Source organism: Empidonax traillii, unplaced genomic scaffold (genome assembly GCF_003031625.1).
Source record: "Empidonax traillii isolate 1590-97213 ecotype Southwest subspecies unplaced genomic scaffold, ASM303162v1 scaffold137:size1056949, whole genome shotgun sequence".
NCBI lineage: Eukaryota > Metazoa > Chordata > Aves > Passeriformes > Tyrannidae > Empidonax > Empidonax traillii.
Genome location: NW_020955330.1, coordinates 502681 through 517717, shown reverse-complemented (window position 1 = coordinate 517717; position 15037 = coordinate 502681). Strand labels below are relative to the sequence as shown.

The 15037-nt window shown below is 35.5% G+C and overlaps 1 protein-coding gene across 5 annotated transcripts in view; it reads right to left on the bottom strand.

The window, feature by feature from the left end:
* MARCH1 (membrane associated ring-CH-type finger 1) overlaps positions 1-15037 on the bottom strand; it is a 232450-nt gene that overhangs the window by 45985 nt on the left and 171428 nt on the right. For all 5 annotated transcript variants that reach the window (XM_027883937.1, XM_027883936.1, XM_027883939.1 and 2 more), the window contains one exon: positions 1897-1947. In XM_027883937.1, the coding sequence (XP_027739738.1) occupies positions 1897-1947 (51 nt within the window). The remainder of the gene's footprint in view (positions 1-1896; positions 1948-15037) is intronic.

Here is a 15037-nt window from a genome sequence, read left to right as displayed (position 1 = left end):
TCTGGTAAAAACCAAACAAATCAAACCTATTCCTTCTCATTATGTCAAGATAAGACATATTCAATGTTCTACAATTCAGTTCAATTTGTAATAGCACAAAATACAGAGTTAATGTACCTAGCATGCAAAATTGCCAAAACTACACTGCAAACCTCAGGTGTCCTCTCCAAATAAACAACTTAAGAGAATTATGAAACATGAATTTCTATTTGCTAAATCTTTGCTATACTTAATTTCAAAAAAAGCTTGGTACAAAATCCACTGATATCCTGGAACATTTACTTTTTTCTGGGGCAGAAGTTCCACCTACAATCAAGGGTGGAATACACAACACAAAGATGTAACTCTGACCCTTTTTACCTTATTCATACAGGCAAACGAAAGCAGTAAAAGACAATGTTTTAATTACTCTAATTTATATTTTTAGATAAATACTTTCTAATTTTTCTGTCCATTGATATTTTTACTGTGTGCAAGATCTGACACTGCACAGAACACTTGTCTTTGGCGTATAGTTTACCTGATCTTCGATTTTTTTTTTTTTTTTTTAAGGAGCCATGCAATATTAACCTGCAAGGTCAGATGTTTGCTTTTCCACGTATACACACATACATAACCTCCCGTTTTCCAAAAAATACTTTGGACAACAAACAAATCTGGATTTCCAATCAAATACCTTTCAGCATTAGAAAAGCTTCACTGGCAGGTAGCTTCACATAGAAAAATTGATCCGAAACAATGAGTGATGCTATACATCAGAAAAAGATTAAGTGCAGCGATTATATCTATGATTTGTCACAGTGTAACCCACAAATCTGTCTTTAAAAAAGGAGAAAAAGCAATACCAAGTCAATATAGACTTACAGTAATTATAGACATACTTTTGAATCTCCTAAATAAAATAATAAATAGAGTTCACGGTGATCAAGGTTGTAATTCTACAACTATATAATTTTTAAAAATAGACAGTGAGTCTGGAAAAGATTTAGCCAAATTCTACAACAGGCTGGTACATTCTACAACTTTTTCCCTGCCTTTTTTTTTTTTTTCTCTTCTTAATGTAAAAGAGCAGAATCTAACATAAAACTAGTATTTTTAATTAAAATCACAGTTGGGTTTTTTGGTTTTATAGCTCCAAGAAGAAAAGAGTTTTACAGTGTGTACCCCACAGACAAAAATATTGTAGGGAAGACTTTTAAAGATACTGTGCTTGCACTGAATGAAAAATATTAAATCTTTAGATACAAACATAATATATAGTAGTGTTTAGGTTTGGATGCAAACAATTATTGAGTTTTTATCTTTTACCTCCTGTATATCCTGGCTTTTTGGCATAGATTTCAGCCACATCTGAACCAAAAATACAGAAAAAAGTAGGTTAAAACCAAAGAACTTCAGTATAAATCACATTTTGCCTTTCCTAAATTTTCCCTTCTTCATTTCCTAGAAACCAAAAAGCATCTAGATGTAAAGTCCTGGCTTCAGTGAACCATAAAGCCCTGTAAAAGGAATTCAGAATTCAGTTCAAAATGAGGACAGATTCATAGCTTTACACATTACAGCTGGTATGATTTGGGTAGGGCAAGGGGAGAAATTCCATCCTAAGCCAAAGTGTTAATGTAACATTAAACCCTTGTGAAAAGCAGGTGAAAAAAGTGTATTTGTTATTTGCTTATTATTATTACACAATTACAGTAAAAACTAATTGTACATTTATAATTTATGATGGAGTTTACATGGTAACCATAATGTTCAGCAGCAAAAATTTAAAATCTGATTTTTATAATGAAGACATTATATAATGAATATAGGGTTAAGTGGATTAAAGTACTGTATATTATATTTTATAACTTAGATTACCTTAAATTGTTTGCAAAGGAAATAGATTTCACATACCTTTGAAATATTACTTGATCGACTTGTGGAACGCCCTGGGGATTTATCATTCTGGAAAACAAAATTAAAAGATGAAGAAAAGTTATGTCATTTGGATTCTATGTAACGGTTTTTGTGATTGTGACTGTGACTGCAGAGAGTTTCTCTTCCTCTCTTTTTCTTCAGTTTGGCTACTGAGTGTACAATGGAAGACAGCTCAACAAACACCACAAACCACTACAACACTCTTTCAAATTACATGAGTAAAAGTTGAAAGAAATTTCTGTAAGAAATTAACTAGATATCATGTGTGTAGGTTTGTTAGAGAACTTACTTGGGGGAACAGGGGATCAAATCCCAAAGTAAAGGTTTCATCTCTGTAGCTTAATTTGCAATTCATGCATCACCGTGGCAGGCAAACACATACATTAATAATTTCATGCATACATGTCCACAAAAGGCTTTCAACTTCACTATGACACATCTCCCCTCAACCTGAATTTAAAGAGCTAAGAAAAATACAGGAACTGCCAGCTACAAAAGGCTCACGTCTAGTCTAGGAATTAGCATTTCCCATATAATTTGTAGCACAGAACAGCTTTGAGATGGCAAAAATGACCAAAAAGAAACCTTAGGCAATTTGTCGGCAAACATTTAGAAGAAAGCACTTTTATTTTTCATTTTTGTATTAAAAAGCTGTTTGATCTCAACTCTAGTAAGCACACCCATATGAAAAAATAATTTTAAAACTAGTTGTTGTTCCATATACCTGTGTATCTCTTTTCCTTCAGACTGTAGGTAGCTTATGTTTTTATTCCATCTATAAGTGCCATCATTTTTTTTTGCACTGCAAATATTAATATACTGAAATACCTCTCTTTCTACTTTGTCTTCACTAGCACTAAATAAACTCTTGCCCTCAAAATCTAGCATCACTGAACTCCCTGACCACACAGCCGTCTCCATTTTATTCTATCACAGCAGTTAATTCTCACCACTCAACCACCTTCATGTTTGTCAGTCTCATCTTTTTTTTAAGACCAATTTTAAAAAAATAACCTCTTCAAGTTATGCATTCATTTATTACACTTTACCCTTTAGTTTGGCCCCATTCTGAACAAGGAAGTGGAGTAGATGATCCCTTCTGACCCGCAGTATCCTATAATTCAAATATTATTTCTATGACATATTACCCACTATAGCTTTGGTAATTGCTTATCTTTTCTCAACAACATTATATACAGTTTTGAATGTCTGCATTTATAACCATACGAAATACAGTCTGGATATTCTGGATACAATGTTCAGAGGAACTCTGCTTTGACCTCAAAATAATAGAAGTTATGGACCCATGAAATTAATTCCCATTTTGTGGTTCAAAATTATGAACAAAAAACAAAATTATCACAGCTGAGAAGCTCCCTGCTAAAAGCATGCAGCCTTTATCCCCATCACTTGGATTAAAAAAAAATACATTGTATTTTCCGACAGTGTAGTGATCTCTGGAACTGCAACTTCCTTTGTTTTAACGTTCTGTCATTCAAGATTAATTTTCAAAATCTCTTTCTTGACTACAGCTCTTGAGGCTTTTTACATAATCCATTCTTCTCCCCAACACATTATCTCCTTCACTGAGTTACAAGCTTCTGACTCTTGAACTGAAAACTCCCAGCATCCACACTCTGCAAAGTACCAGTTCATACAATAAACAGTCTAAATAGAAAGAGTGCTGGCTCTGCAGCTTTTGGAAAAACAAATAAATAAATTTAATCATCATTACTAGGTTCAGGTATTTCATGGACATTTAACCTGAAAAGTATAGGAATAGAACACAAAATGTTGCACTAAAGAACCGTACATCAAAGATAGAATTCTTTACTGAAGTTCCCACTGAACTTGCATGACTATTCACACAAAGAAAGAACAAAATACAGAAGTTATGGCAGAATCACTTTTGAAATGTGTCCTTAAAGAATATCTGTGTGCTTCTATTTAATGATTTATTTTACAAAGTACTCACATTGTTAGGATTAATTGATTTTTGTTATATCTGTAATTGAAGAGAAACCATCTTTATTGAAGAATGCTTTTCCTACAAGCTTGCTAAACATTCATAATAAGATTCTTTTGCATACAGTCAATACTAATTTACATTTTAAAAGTTATCATAGAACCACAGAATCACAGAATATGTGGAGCTGGAAGGGACCCATCAGGATCATTGAGTCCAACTCCTGGTCCTGTGTTGGACATCCCAAGAATTACACCATGTGCCTGAGAGCATTGTCCAAATGCTTCTTGAACTGTGTCATGCTTGGTGCTGTGACCACTTCCCTAGGAAGCCTCTTCCAATACCCAACCACCCTCTGGGTGAAGAACTTATTCCTGATATCCAACCTAAACCTGCCCTGACTTAGCTTCATGCTGTTCCCTTGAGTCCTGTCACTGGTCACCACAGAGAAAAGATCAGTGTCTGCCCCTTCTCATCCCCTCATGAGGAAGTTGAAGAGTGCAATGAGGTCTCCCCTCAGTCTCCTCTTCTTCAGGCTGAACACACCAAGTGACCTCAGCTGCTCCTCATACAGCTTCCCCTCAAGGCCCTTCACCATCTTCGTGGCCCTCCTTCAGACCCTCTCTAATAGCTCATATCTTTCTTACATTGTGGTGCCCAAAACTGCACACAGAACTCCAGGTGAGGCTGCACCAGCGCAGAGTAGAGGAAATACATATCCAAAGGATAAATCCAAATATGTATATGTTCAAATATCTATTCATATTTTTGTGCATCAAGGAGATGTTTTATCATGTCCTTCCAAACAGATTATTTGAAAGAAAGTAGCATTCACCTTTTAGAATTACACTTCTCAGCAGGAATCATTTAATGTCTGTAATGAGGATTTTTGATGTCCCTGACTGAGTTTTCTAAATTTATACACACACAGTTCTGGCCCTTGAGCAAAGTTAAAACAAAATATTCAGAGATATCTTTAAAATTCTTAAACTGTGTTTTCCTCCCATCAACAAAACAGCAAAACAACTCATAAGACTCCTTCTGGACAATTACAAGGCTTTTTGGGTGTTATGTTGTATTACACAGTCCACAATGAAATGCCCCTCCTTACTACAAGACAACCTGTACCAACAAGTATCTCATTTCTTATATCCTGTGCTACATCCAGCAAACACTCATCGGGTATCTTTTAAAAAATTTGATGGCACAGAAACAAGTTCCTGCAGCTATTCTACTAGAATATCAAGAAAAATAAGTCTGTGTTTGTAAAGATTCAGATTATGTAAAGATTTCAGATTATGACATGTTCATGAAAGTGCTTTTGCAGGAATGTTTTAAGACTATCCTCCCTATCAGACCAAGAAAAGAATTTTGTATGCTAGAAATAATTAAAATAATTAAAAACAATTGCAAAATCTCTCTTTTTATGACAGTAAACTACCTCCTAAAACTTCAGCCCAAGACTGGTTCTTGAACTGATATTATTTTCAGTGACTATCTTCAATTTAAGCCCATTAAACTTTCTAATACTTATATGCAGCTCTTTTTTTTTTCCGATTTGGAAATGTGTCTTACATTGCTAACAAACAGTTGTTTTTGTTTTCTTTTTTAAAGCAAGAGAATAAAACTCTGTCTGGGTAGAGGAATAGGTTAATAAAAACAAATTTCTAAAATACTGATGTGAACAGTTCAGGCTTTCATTCTAAAGAGGAAAGCAGTAGATTAGCTGGTTGCTTTCTGACTCATATATAAATATTCATATGCACAGTTAATGATTTTAAGTATTGCTGGGTAGCAAAGCGCATTTTAAATTAATCCATTTGTCTGGTTTCTTTCCCTAGCTGCCCCTTGTTTTGCTCTGGCTTTAAGCATCACTTGGGCTGACCCAGGCAGTCTGCTGATGGATTGCACTTCATCTCTCTGAAGTGAGCAAAAAAGCATCAAGAATTAATCAGAATATCTCAGTTCACAGCAGAATCTTAAGCAACAGCTTCTGTCATACAAATACATCCAAACCACCCCAAAAAAACACCTTTGTAAAGAATATTTTGTCTTTGTTTTCTTTTCTGTGTACTCTATTCTTTGCATCCCAGTGCTGCCATGCACTGCTTCACACATCTGCACACAGTCTTCAGCCTTGGAGTTCTATACATGATTATAATGACAGATTTTCATCTACTAGTCATGTCACAATACATCACAAAAATAAATGTCTCCTAAATGTAAGCCAAACACTCATGGTTTTGCCTGCCTAAAATGCCTTTCCACCTAATACTCCCTCACTGCATCTGCACAGGAGGTGCTCCTCTGAGCACCTTTTCACTTCTGGAATTAAGAATAGGAGCAGAAACTGCTTTCATTTAATGGCCTGAGCTATCAGATATGTAGGTGATCTCAAATAAGAGCATCAGTCACTGAAAGAGCAAGAATTCAGATTATTAAAACTGATGTATGGACTTGATATACTTATTTCAATACCTCAACATGAAAACAGAAAGACAAAATCACAAACCAGGCAGCATTTTCTTTTACTGATAAACAAATACCCCAATGCCCATCATTAATTAAGACATAAACACACTGTAATTACTGGGCATCATGCATAATTTTACTGTGGAACCCAGAATGTTTTCTATACAAATGAACAGTTAGATTCAAAGCAAAAACTCACAGAATAAAAGCTCACTGGGAAATTCAAAGACTGTGATACAGATTCAACCCTTAACTAAAATAACAGAATATAAATAACAATGACTATTAATAAAATTATATATCAACAAAATATATGTAATATGTATCATTTATATTATCTATATTACTATATTGCATATATATAAATAAACCATCTTAAATTATATAGCTATCTATTATTCTATTTGTATTTACTCTTTACTACTTATCTCCTACTGCAAATAGCCAGAGCCAGGATAACAGTCTCCCATGGTGCAGTTATTGCTACATTATTCAAAAACTATTTCAGTTTCTTGTCTTTGGGTCTAAATTATTAAAATAAATACAAGCATATTAGTATTTATTTATGACTATTTATACCAAGAAGATAATGACAAGGTCACTAATGACAGAGCACACAACCTACCTCTTGGCAGGTCAGACCTGTACAGTCTATTCTCTATGGGAAAGGAGGAGGGGGAGGGGGAGTGCTGGTGATAACATACTAAAAGTTTCAGAGTAACTGGCAATTCCTAAACAGCTTTGATGTGGGGAATTTCAGTTCTGAAAGGAAGTCAAAGCAGAATTTTGCTTTAAAACAATACTGAAAAAACAGCCTATCACCAACTGTTATCTTTTTTTTTCATGCAGTTATTTTCTGTGCTGCTACATATTTTATCTAATTTTTTCATACTTTCAGATATTCTACAGTCAGCCATGTAATTCCTCTTATAAACTAATCATCACACTAAATAACAAAATATAAAATTATTGGTATTTAAGTCTGTATTTGAAAATGTAACAAAATTTATCTCCCTTTTTTGTAACAAATAACTTGCCAATCTAAGACATTTCAACTTCACTAAGAAGTTCAACATTCATGTCAAATCACCTACAAGGACACTAGGGAACAGACAAAAAGAAAAGGTAAATCTAAACAGACTGAAGGTCTCTGTTGTAAGGCATAACTGTGGAAGACCAGCGGATTAACACAAGCAAAGCTTCTGTGGGTGTTGAAGCATTTCAAAATGCCTTTCTGACTGTCATCTATGGAAACAGACTACATAATCCAGTGTGACGTAAAAAGAAAAGCTAGTTTAATTACCCTAGAAGTTGCTTGTTTGCCACATTTATATGTGGGTGGAAGAGTACGTGGCACTGATCAAGGAACTTACCTGTTCATAGGCTGCTGGGTAACCTTATATAATGTACAGATGCTTTACTTGTCATAGGCCCTGTTATTGTGCATTTAAGAAATCCTTGTGGCCAGATCTGCAGCACAGAAAACCATAAAAATTTTGCATTGATACTTCCACTGTTAAACATTTTCGGAAGTTATTTCCTTTTTCACCATTCAGTTCTCTAAACAAAAAACTACAATGCCACCAACTGCATGGCACAGACACACTGCTGTGTTACAGCTGCATCTTGTGCTGGTTTATCTAGTCTGCTAGAATCCTACCTCCATATCAGTCTCAGTGTAGCAAGTTATTTTCAGCATAAGCTGCTAATAAGCATGATACATATATCAGAATACGCTCCACCATCCTTCTGAGCTGAAAGTGCTAATTGCAATTTAATGAGGCTCTGAGCAATTTCCATCACAGGCCAAGATGAGTCAATAGCATGCTTGCTGTTCAGGCTTTCATAGCGATGCTTCTACCTGCAATTACATGCATATCTTCTTCCATGTTACAACATTCAGTTACTTTCCCTATGTTGCACATATGTCCGAGGTCAAAGCTGTTTAAAAATGGGAATAAATACACCATTACATTTAAAAGAAAAACAAATCCAGCATTGAATCAACCTTGACAGAAAGCACAGGCATGCACAGAATACAGTCAGGAAACAGCATACACTAAACACTCAACTGACATAAGTGAAATTCCTTTCTCAGATCACATAAAGAGTCAGATTTTAATTTATTGTGCCATAAGTAGCAAAAATGAAAAGCTCCTAGAAATCCTTGCCAAAATTGCAAATTAAATAACCATGAAGCTGGAAACTGGTTCAACACAGATCAGTAAAAAAAAGTATCTCACATAGTTGTGCTTGCCTGATCACGAGGTAAGAAGCTGGTCAGAGGCTTTTATTGGAAAAATATTTCTGGTAATGCTTATTACGAATGAGAATGAGGTTTGTGCTGGTTTTGGTTGGGATAGAGTTAATTTTCTTCACATTTGCTAGTATAGGACTGTGTTTTCCACTGTACTAGAAACAGTGTTGATAGTTCAAGCCCTTTTTGGTTGTTGCTGTGTAGTGCTTACACCGAGTCAAGGCTTTTTCTGCCTTCTCACCTCACCCCACCAGCGAGGAGGTTGGGGGTGCACAAGGTGTTAGGAGGGGACGCACCCAGGACAGCTGACCCCGCTGACCAAAGGGATATCCCAGACCATATGGCATCATGCTCAGCATACTAAGCTGGGGGAAGAAGAAAGAGGGAACATTTGGAAGTATGGCATTTATCTTCCCAAGTAACTGTTAAATATGAGATACGGCTCTGCTTTCCTGGCGATGGCTGAACACCTGCCTGCACATGGAAAATAGTGAGAGTAGAGAAAGTTGTTTTGCTTTGCTTGCCTGTGTGGCTTTCACTTCACCTATTAAACTGTCTTTATTACAAACCAAAAGGTCTCTCACTTTTACAATTCTCTGCCCCATCCCAACACAGGTGAAGCGAGTGAGTGGCCATGTGGGGATTAGTTGCCAGCTGGCCTTAAACCATCACAGGTTACAGGAACTAAATTGAAAAAGGCCAGGATTTCAGAACACCAACATATAAAGGTAAGCAAGAGTCTTAAAACAAAGAAATATATGTTGCTAAGGATAGACTTGGGCAATAAGCAGTATGCTGTTGTGTGGCAACAGCCTGGTGCCAGTAGATCTGTTTCCTTGATCGAGGGTAATAGACAGACTAAACCTACTGGCAGAGAAGTTCATGGCGCTCTTCTTTTCAAAAAGAAATCAGTTTTATACCACAAAGCTCACTTTCAAATGCCAGTATCTATCAGAACTAGGGATATCAATATCCTAATCAGTTTCGAAGTTATCATACTCTAAAACCACCATAATTTCAAATTATTGTCTCTATTGTTTAAATAGATGCCAAATTTTCATATGCTGCTGGTTTCACTCACTGAATCCATCAGCTGACAATACTTTAACCTTAAGAAAAAATCACAGGCATTTTATCCAAAGTTATTCTCTATGAATAGGTATATTCTAAAATACTTAGTATGCAAAAATTCTCCTCAAAAATAGTATCTGTTCTTGTTGACTCAAGAACTGTTTGGTGAACAGAAAGCATCAAGCATAACACTGCATGAAAAATCTACTAAAATTATCTGCCTATGCTCTTCAGATTATACCTTGGGGGGGGGGGGGAATGAAAAAGAAAAGAAAAGAAAAAAAAAGATAGTTCCTAGTAGCGCTTTTTAAAAGAGACAAGTGATGCCTGTCTTTATCCAAAGCTGACCACATACTTCAAAATTAAAAGCTGCAAAGGCAGATAATGGACAAGTGAAGCTTGCCATTACTTTCTTATTAAAAAGTCACAGGGAAAAAGATAGGAAGACTATAATTTAAAAATCAATAAACTGCTAGTCTATACTCTAGTGACATACCCTGCTATTATCAAGATGAATGAAATACTATTCACAAATGAAATTGAATGAGAAAATGCAGAGGGATAATATTAATTAAAACTGAAGAAAATGTTATGAAAATAAATGAATATATAAAAAAATAAGGCAAATACAAAGGAAAAGAGACGGAATGAAAAATTAACATGGGAAAATGTTTTCCCTATTTTGTAAAAATATGAAACCCCCAAACCCCATAAAGAGTAACATTTTCTCTATGCATAAAGGTATTTTAAAAAGCTTGATCTTTAGAGACAAAAGTGAACCTACAGAGAGGGAGAGTAATTGCAGGAATCCATCACTGTTAAGTTTTTTACCAGAGAACTCTAGTTATTGACACTCAGTACAAGATTCTAACTTCCCTGACAGTGTCTGTAGCTTTAATTGTTACATTTAGAAATATATCTTCATCTACAAACATCTCACTAATGTTTTTGTTTTCCACTGCTATTTGCCAAGTTACTTCTCTTCAGCAAAAACATAGAGCTTTTAATTATTATTTTATCAATGTCTAACTGCACCCTCTTTAATTTGCACCATCTTGCTATATTAATCAGAGCATATTAGTTAAAACAGGTAAGCCATATAATTTGAGATAGATTTTCATGTGTCAAAACCTTCTTCCTTCTGCTATTTGGTTCCTAATGTCTAAATTACCTGGCAATTATAAACAACCTGCATGATTGCACTAACATTTGATTTACATTCATTTAATACCGAAGACATGTTATTAGGATTTTGTGTCTGGGTGTGGTTGAATAAGATAGCTTACCTTGAAAAACTGAAAATGTTTTATGCTTTTTTTTGTCAGCATTACTCAGCTGTAGAAAATGAAGACAAACACTAATGTTCATATTCTTTCTTCTATAAAATACAAATGCAGTAGTCTGCAGGTTTTAATCTTCCAATCTGCTTTGCTAATGTATGACTAGCAGTTCACCTGTTTCATTACTTCTGCACAGGTGTGACACATATATCTGTCACTGTACATCTCTTGATTTCAAATATGAAGTAAAACAATGATATAATTATCACTTATTTTCACACCATGTTACCCTTCTTTAACAGGTTTGACACAAAGAGCAAAAAGTGAAATAGAATCTTCCTCACTGTAACATCAAATTATCACTTTGTCTCTTTTCTGTGATGAACAGAAATGCAACATAATAAATTTCCCTGCAGCACTCCTTAATCAAATGGGTCTATCATCTAGACATTACTATCATTTAAAGATAATGTATTTAAGCATTTCTATCCTTAATCAGTAAAGATCTGATTTTCCATTCTATCCTGTACAACATGACAGCACTTTAGTACACTGCAATGCCACAGTCTGCTCAACGTGTTTAGGGGAAGATAGATGGATTTACTCTGGGCGGTGCATGGGAGAAACAACAAAATTCTTAGCAGGTTAAAACACAACTTTTATTTACAAACTTTAGAACATTCTGATAGATTAAGCCACTTGCTGAAGCTTAACTTAGCAGTCTTTAACTTACACACATACAACAGGGCACTTAATAAGGTATCAACTGGAATTTTTTGGTCCTGCTTACAATATATGTTGAGGGGGAGAAGACAGGAGAAAAAAGAGAAAATAAAATGAGACAAAGATAAATAGTCACCACCCTATGATCCAGTGTGGTTTCAGCAGCTTTTAAATCTAGGGTAGTGGAGCACATCATGTGGAACAGTTTTCACCAGTTCAGGTCTGCTCGGGTCCTCTCCCAGGTGAGCTCATACTAATTTCAGCAACAGAGTCCCATGCCTACATTTTACACAGAGCAATGTTCCCTGCAGGGCCACATACTCAGCCACCCCCGTTACAGTGTGGGCTGAGGCTGACTTTTCAAATGCTCATGTGCTATGCAGTGCAGGGTGAGAAGGCTCAGGGGGTGTGGGGAGCAGCGTGCTGTCCCACCCCTACAGAGCTTGCCCTGTTCCCCCACCACTTCTCACCTCGTTTTTTTGAGCCAGTCAACCATTCCTCTGGTCTCTTGCATACACTAGGCATTCCTTCTATTTTCCAAAGCTCCCAGTACGAGACGAAACATTACTTTTCTTTAGGACTCAGTGAAACTGAAGAGAAGTCTTTTCATCACCATGTTGAACTCTAATCAATGTTTGTTCAATTATCAGTCTGAATGCTCTTGATTTTTCTCTCATCCATGACATCCTTTTCTCGTCCTTCAGGATGCTACCCCAAACCTCTCTTGTAAGAACACTCTTGGTTGTCAGTACACATATTTCAGCAAATAGTTATAAGGAGTAAGGGACAGCAATTTTTTTTGCAAGAAAGTAGACATGACCTGCGGACCATGTAATTTCATTTTTAATTCATAGTATGGCATGCATTCAGTTTTATCTTTGTTAAACATGACTATATGCTGATTTTTTTAATTGAAAGGACCAACTAACTTGTTTAAGAAGCTGGAATTCAGGGGTCATTTTGCTGTCTGCCAGTTATTGTGACCTGCTTGATTCCAGTCAATTAGTACCAGAGATGAAAGACTCTGGATGGTCAAGTAGTTTTCTAACAGCCATGTCTTTATCAAAGGACAAAAGATTAATTAAATACACAAAGTCAAAGTGCCTCAATTACAACAGAGCTATAAAACATTACTTGATTATATGCTATATGTTCAGATATCACAATTTTTTATATCTTTTATCTGATTACAAGTTTTATGTCTTTAGTGCCCCTTGAACTTAAACTCCTCTGAGTAAAGAAAGGGAAAAATAAAAGGAAATAGCACTTTCCCCAGTCTTCTAAAGGATGTCCAAGCATTCAAATCTTTTTAAAATACAGGTGCCATCTTTCACTAGCAAATTGGATTAATTATTCAGCCTGAATCTACTGAACTCCAACTGCAACAACAGTAGGAGGAAAGCTATAAGTAATTAAGTTTTTAACCACAAGTTCTATATGTTAAGTAATAAAGCTAAGGAAAAAAAAAACAGAAACAAAACCAAAAAAACAACCAAACCAATCCAAACAAAAAAAACCCCACACAAACCAGAACTGGATACAGAAGAACCTGTTTGACTATATGCCTAGCTTCTGCTATGAAGATAACCTGTATCTCAAAGATCTCCATGCACAGAACAGAAATGCATGCGGAATGATAGAGCTCAGAGAAACTACTGACACTGGACAAGAGTAGGATTAAGAGACTTTATGTTGTTCTTTGGTGGTCAGGATTGCTACTGCTGAATGCAGCTGAAAAATCATAAATGTTGCCAACTGATTAATTTATTCTGTACAAGCAGGCCCTGTAAATCTTGTTGCTACGGGCCTAACACATCTGAAACCTACAAGCTGAAAATAACAAAAGGACATGAAGAAACTTTATACCAATTGAATCCGAGATGAACATTGATTGCACAGATATATTCATTAGCATCTTTTCTACTTCTTCTGAAAAGGCCTAAATTCATTTTAATGCTAGATTAACAACTGAGGTTAGTAAATAATTAAGCAGATTTTGGCTTATCATTTAATATAATTAGTTATTATGCAGTTTGTAATTTTCAACATAAACGTGAACATTGCAACTCATCCCCCTTTAAACATCAAAGCAAAATAAATACTTTAGGGCCCGAATGACAAAATTCCTATAAAACTCTTTCCAGCAAAGTTCTGTATGAAAGTTCCTGGAGTGATATATTTATTTTATATATATATATATTTTCAGGTGTAGAAAATTTGAGAAAAAACAGTTTCAAGTTAAAATGTCTCTACAACCACTTCTCTGCTTTAGAACTAACACTGAAGTTAATTCAGATCTTCTTTCTATGTACTTCAATCCATCCTTCATAAACCATAGAATCATAGAATTATTTAGGATGGAAAGACCTCTAAGACCATTGAGTCCTACCATTAACCCAGCACTACCAGGTCTACCATTAAACCATGTTCCCAAGCACCATATTTACACATCTTTTAAAAATCTCCAGGAATGGTGACTCAAACACTTCCCTGGACATCCTGTTCCAGTGCTAGATCCTTGTTTCAGTTACCTCTAGAATATTTTATGACAGCAATTTTTTCCCCCTCTGCTTTCTGAAATGTCCATTATATTAATTAATAAAAGCATGCTGTAGAAATTGCAATTAAGTTGAGCTTATTCTTAGAACTCACAAGCCTAACTATTGCTATATATTCATTTATTCAGTCAGGGGATGGAGGGAAACCATTTGCACAAAAGCTTGGGTTTTTTCCTTATAGCTACCCTGATGTTTAATTAATAGGATAAGTGTTGCTCCTATTTTAAACATAAAGTAAAGCAGGTAAAAAGAAGTGAGGAACACAGTATAGACCTATTTGTTAGCAGACTTGCCAAGCGAGTCATATATATTCATGACAGGTTTCTATAGACAGGTATGACCTACATATTCAGTTTCCAAGATGTGTTGAGAGATGGACACGTACAGCACAGCATTTACTGATTATTTCTTCTTAGCAGATTTTGTGTTATAAACAGGAATCTCTTAGATGCAAAGAGAAACACCAAGGGGCTAAGGAGGAGGAAGGTGGGGGAAAGCAGATAACTATGGTACTGTCCCGGGGAAGACAAAACATTACCCTAGCAAGAGAAGATTTTACTGTTGAGACCACAATTTCTGATTCTAGATGTGATGAATGAACAGAAAAATAAGACCAAAATATAAGAAGCGGCTCTGCCAAGATATCTGATTAACCATAATGCAAAGACACTGTGGACAGTTATTAATTCCTCTCAGTCAGACCTTCATGCTTAATAAAAAGCCCCTAGCATAATAAGGACAGACAATAATTCAAACTTTCCCAGGGTGGCTATAAATAACTACTTACCAG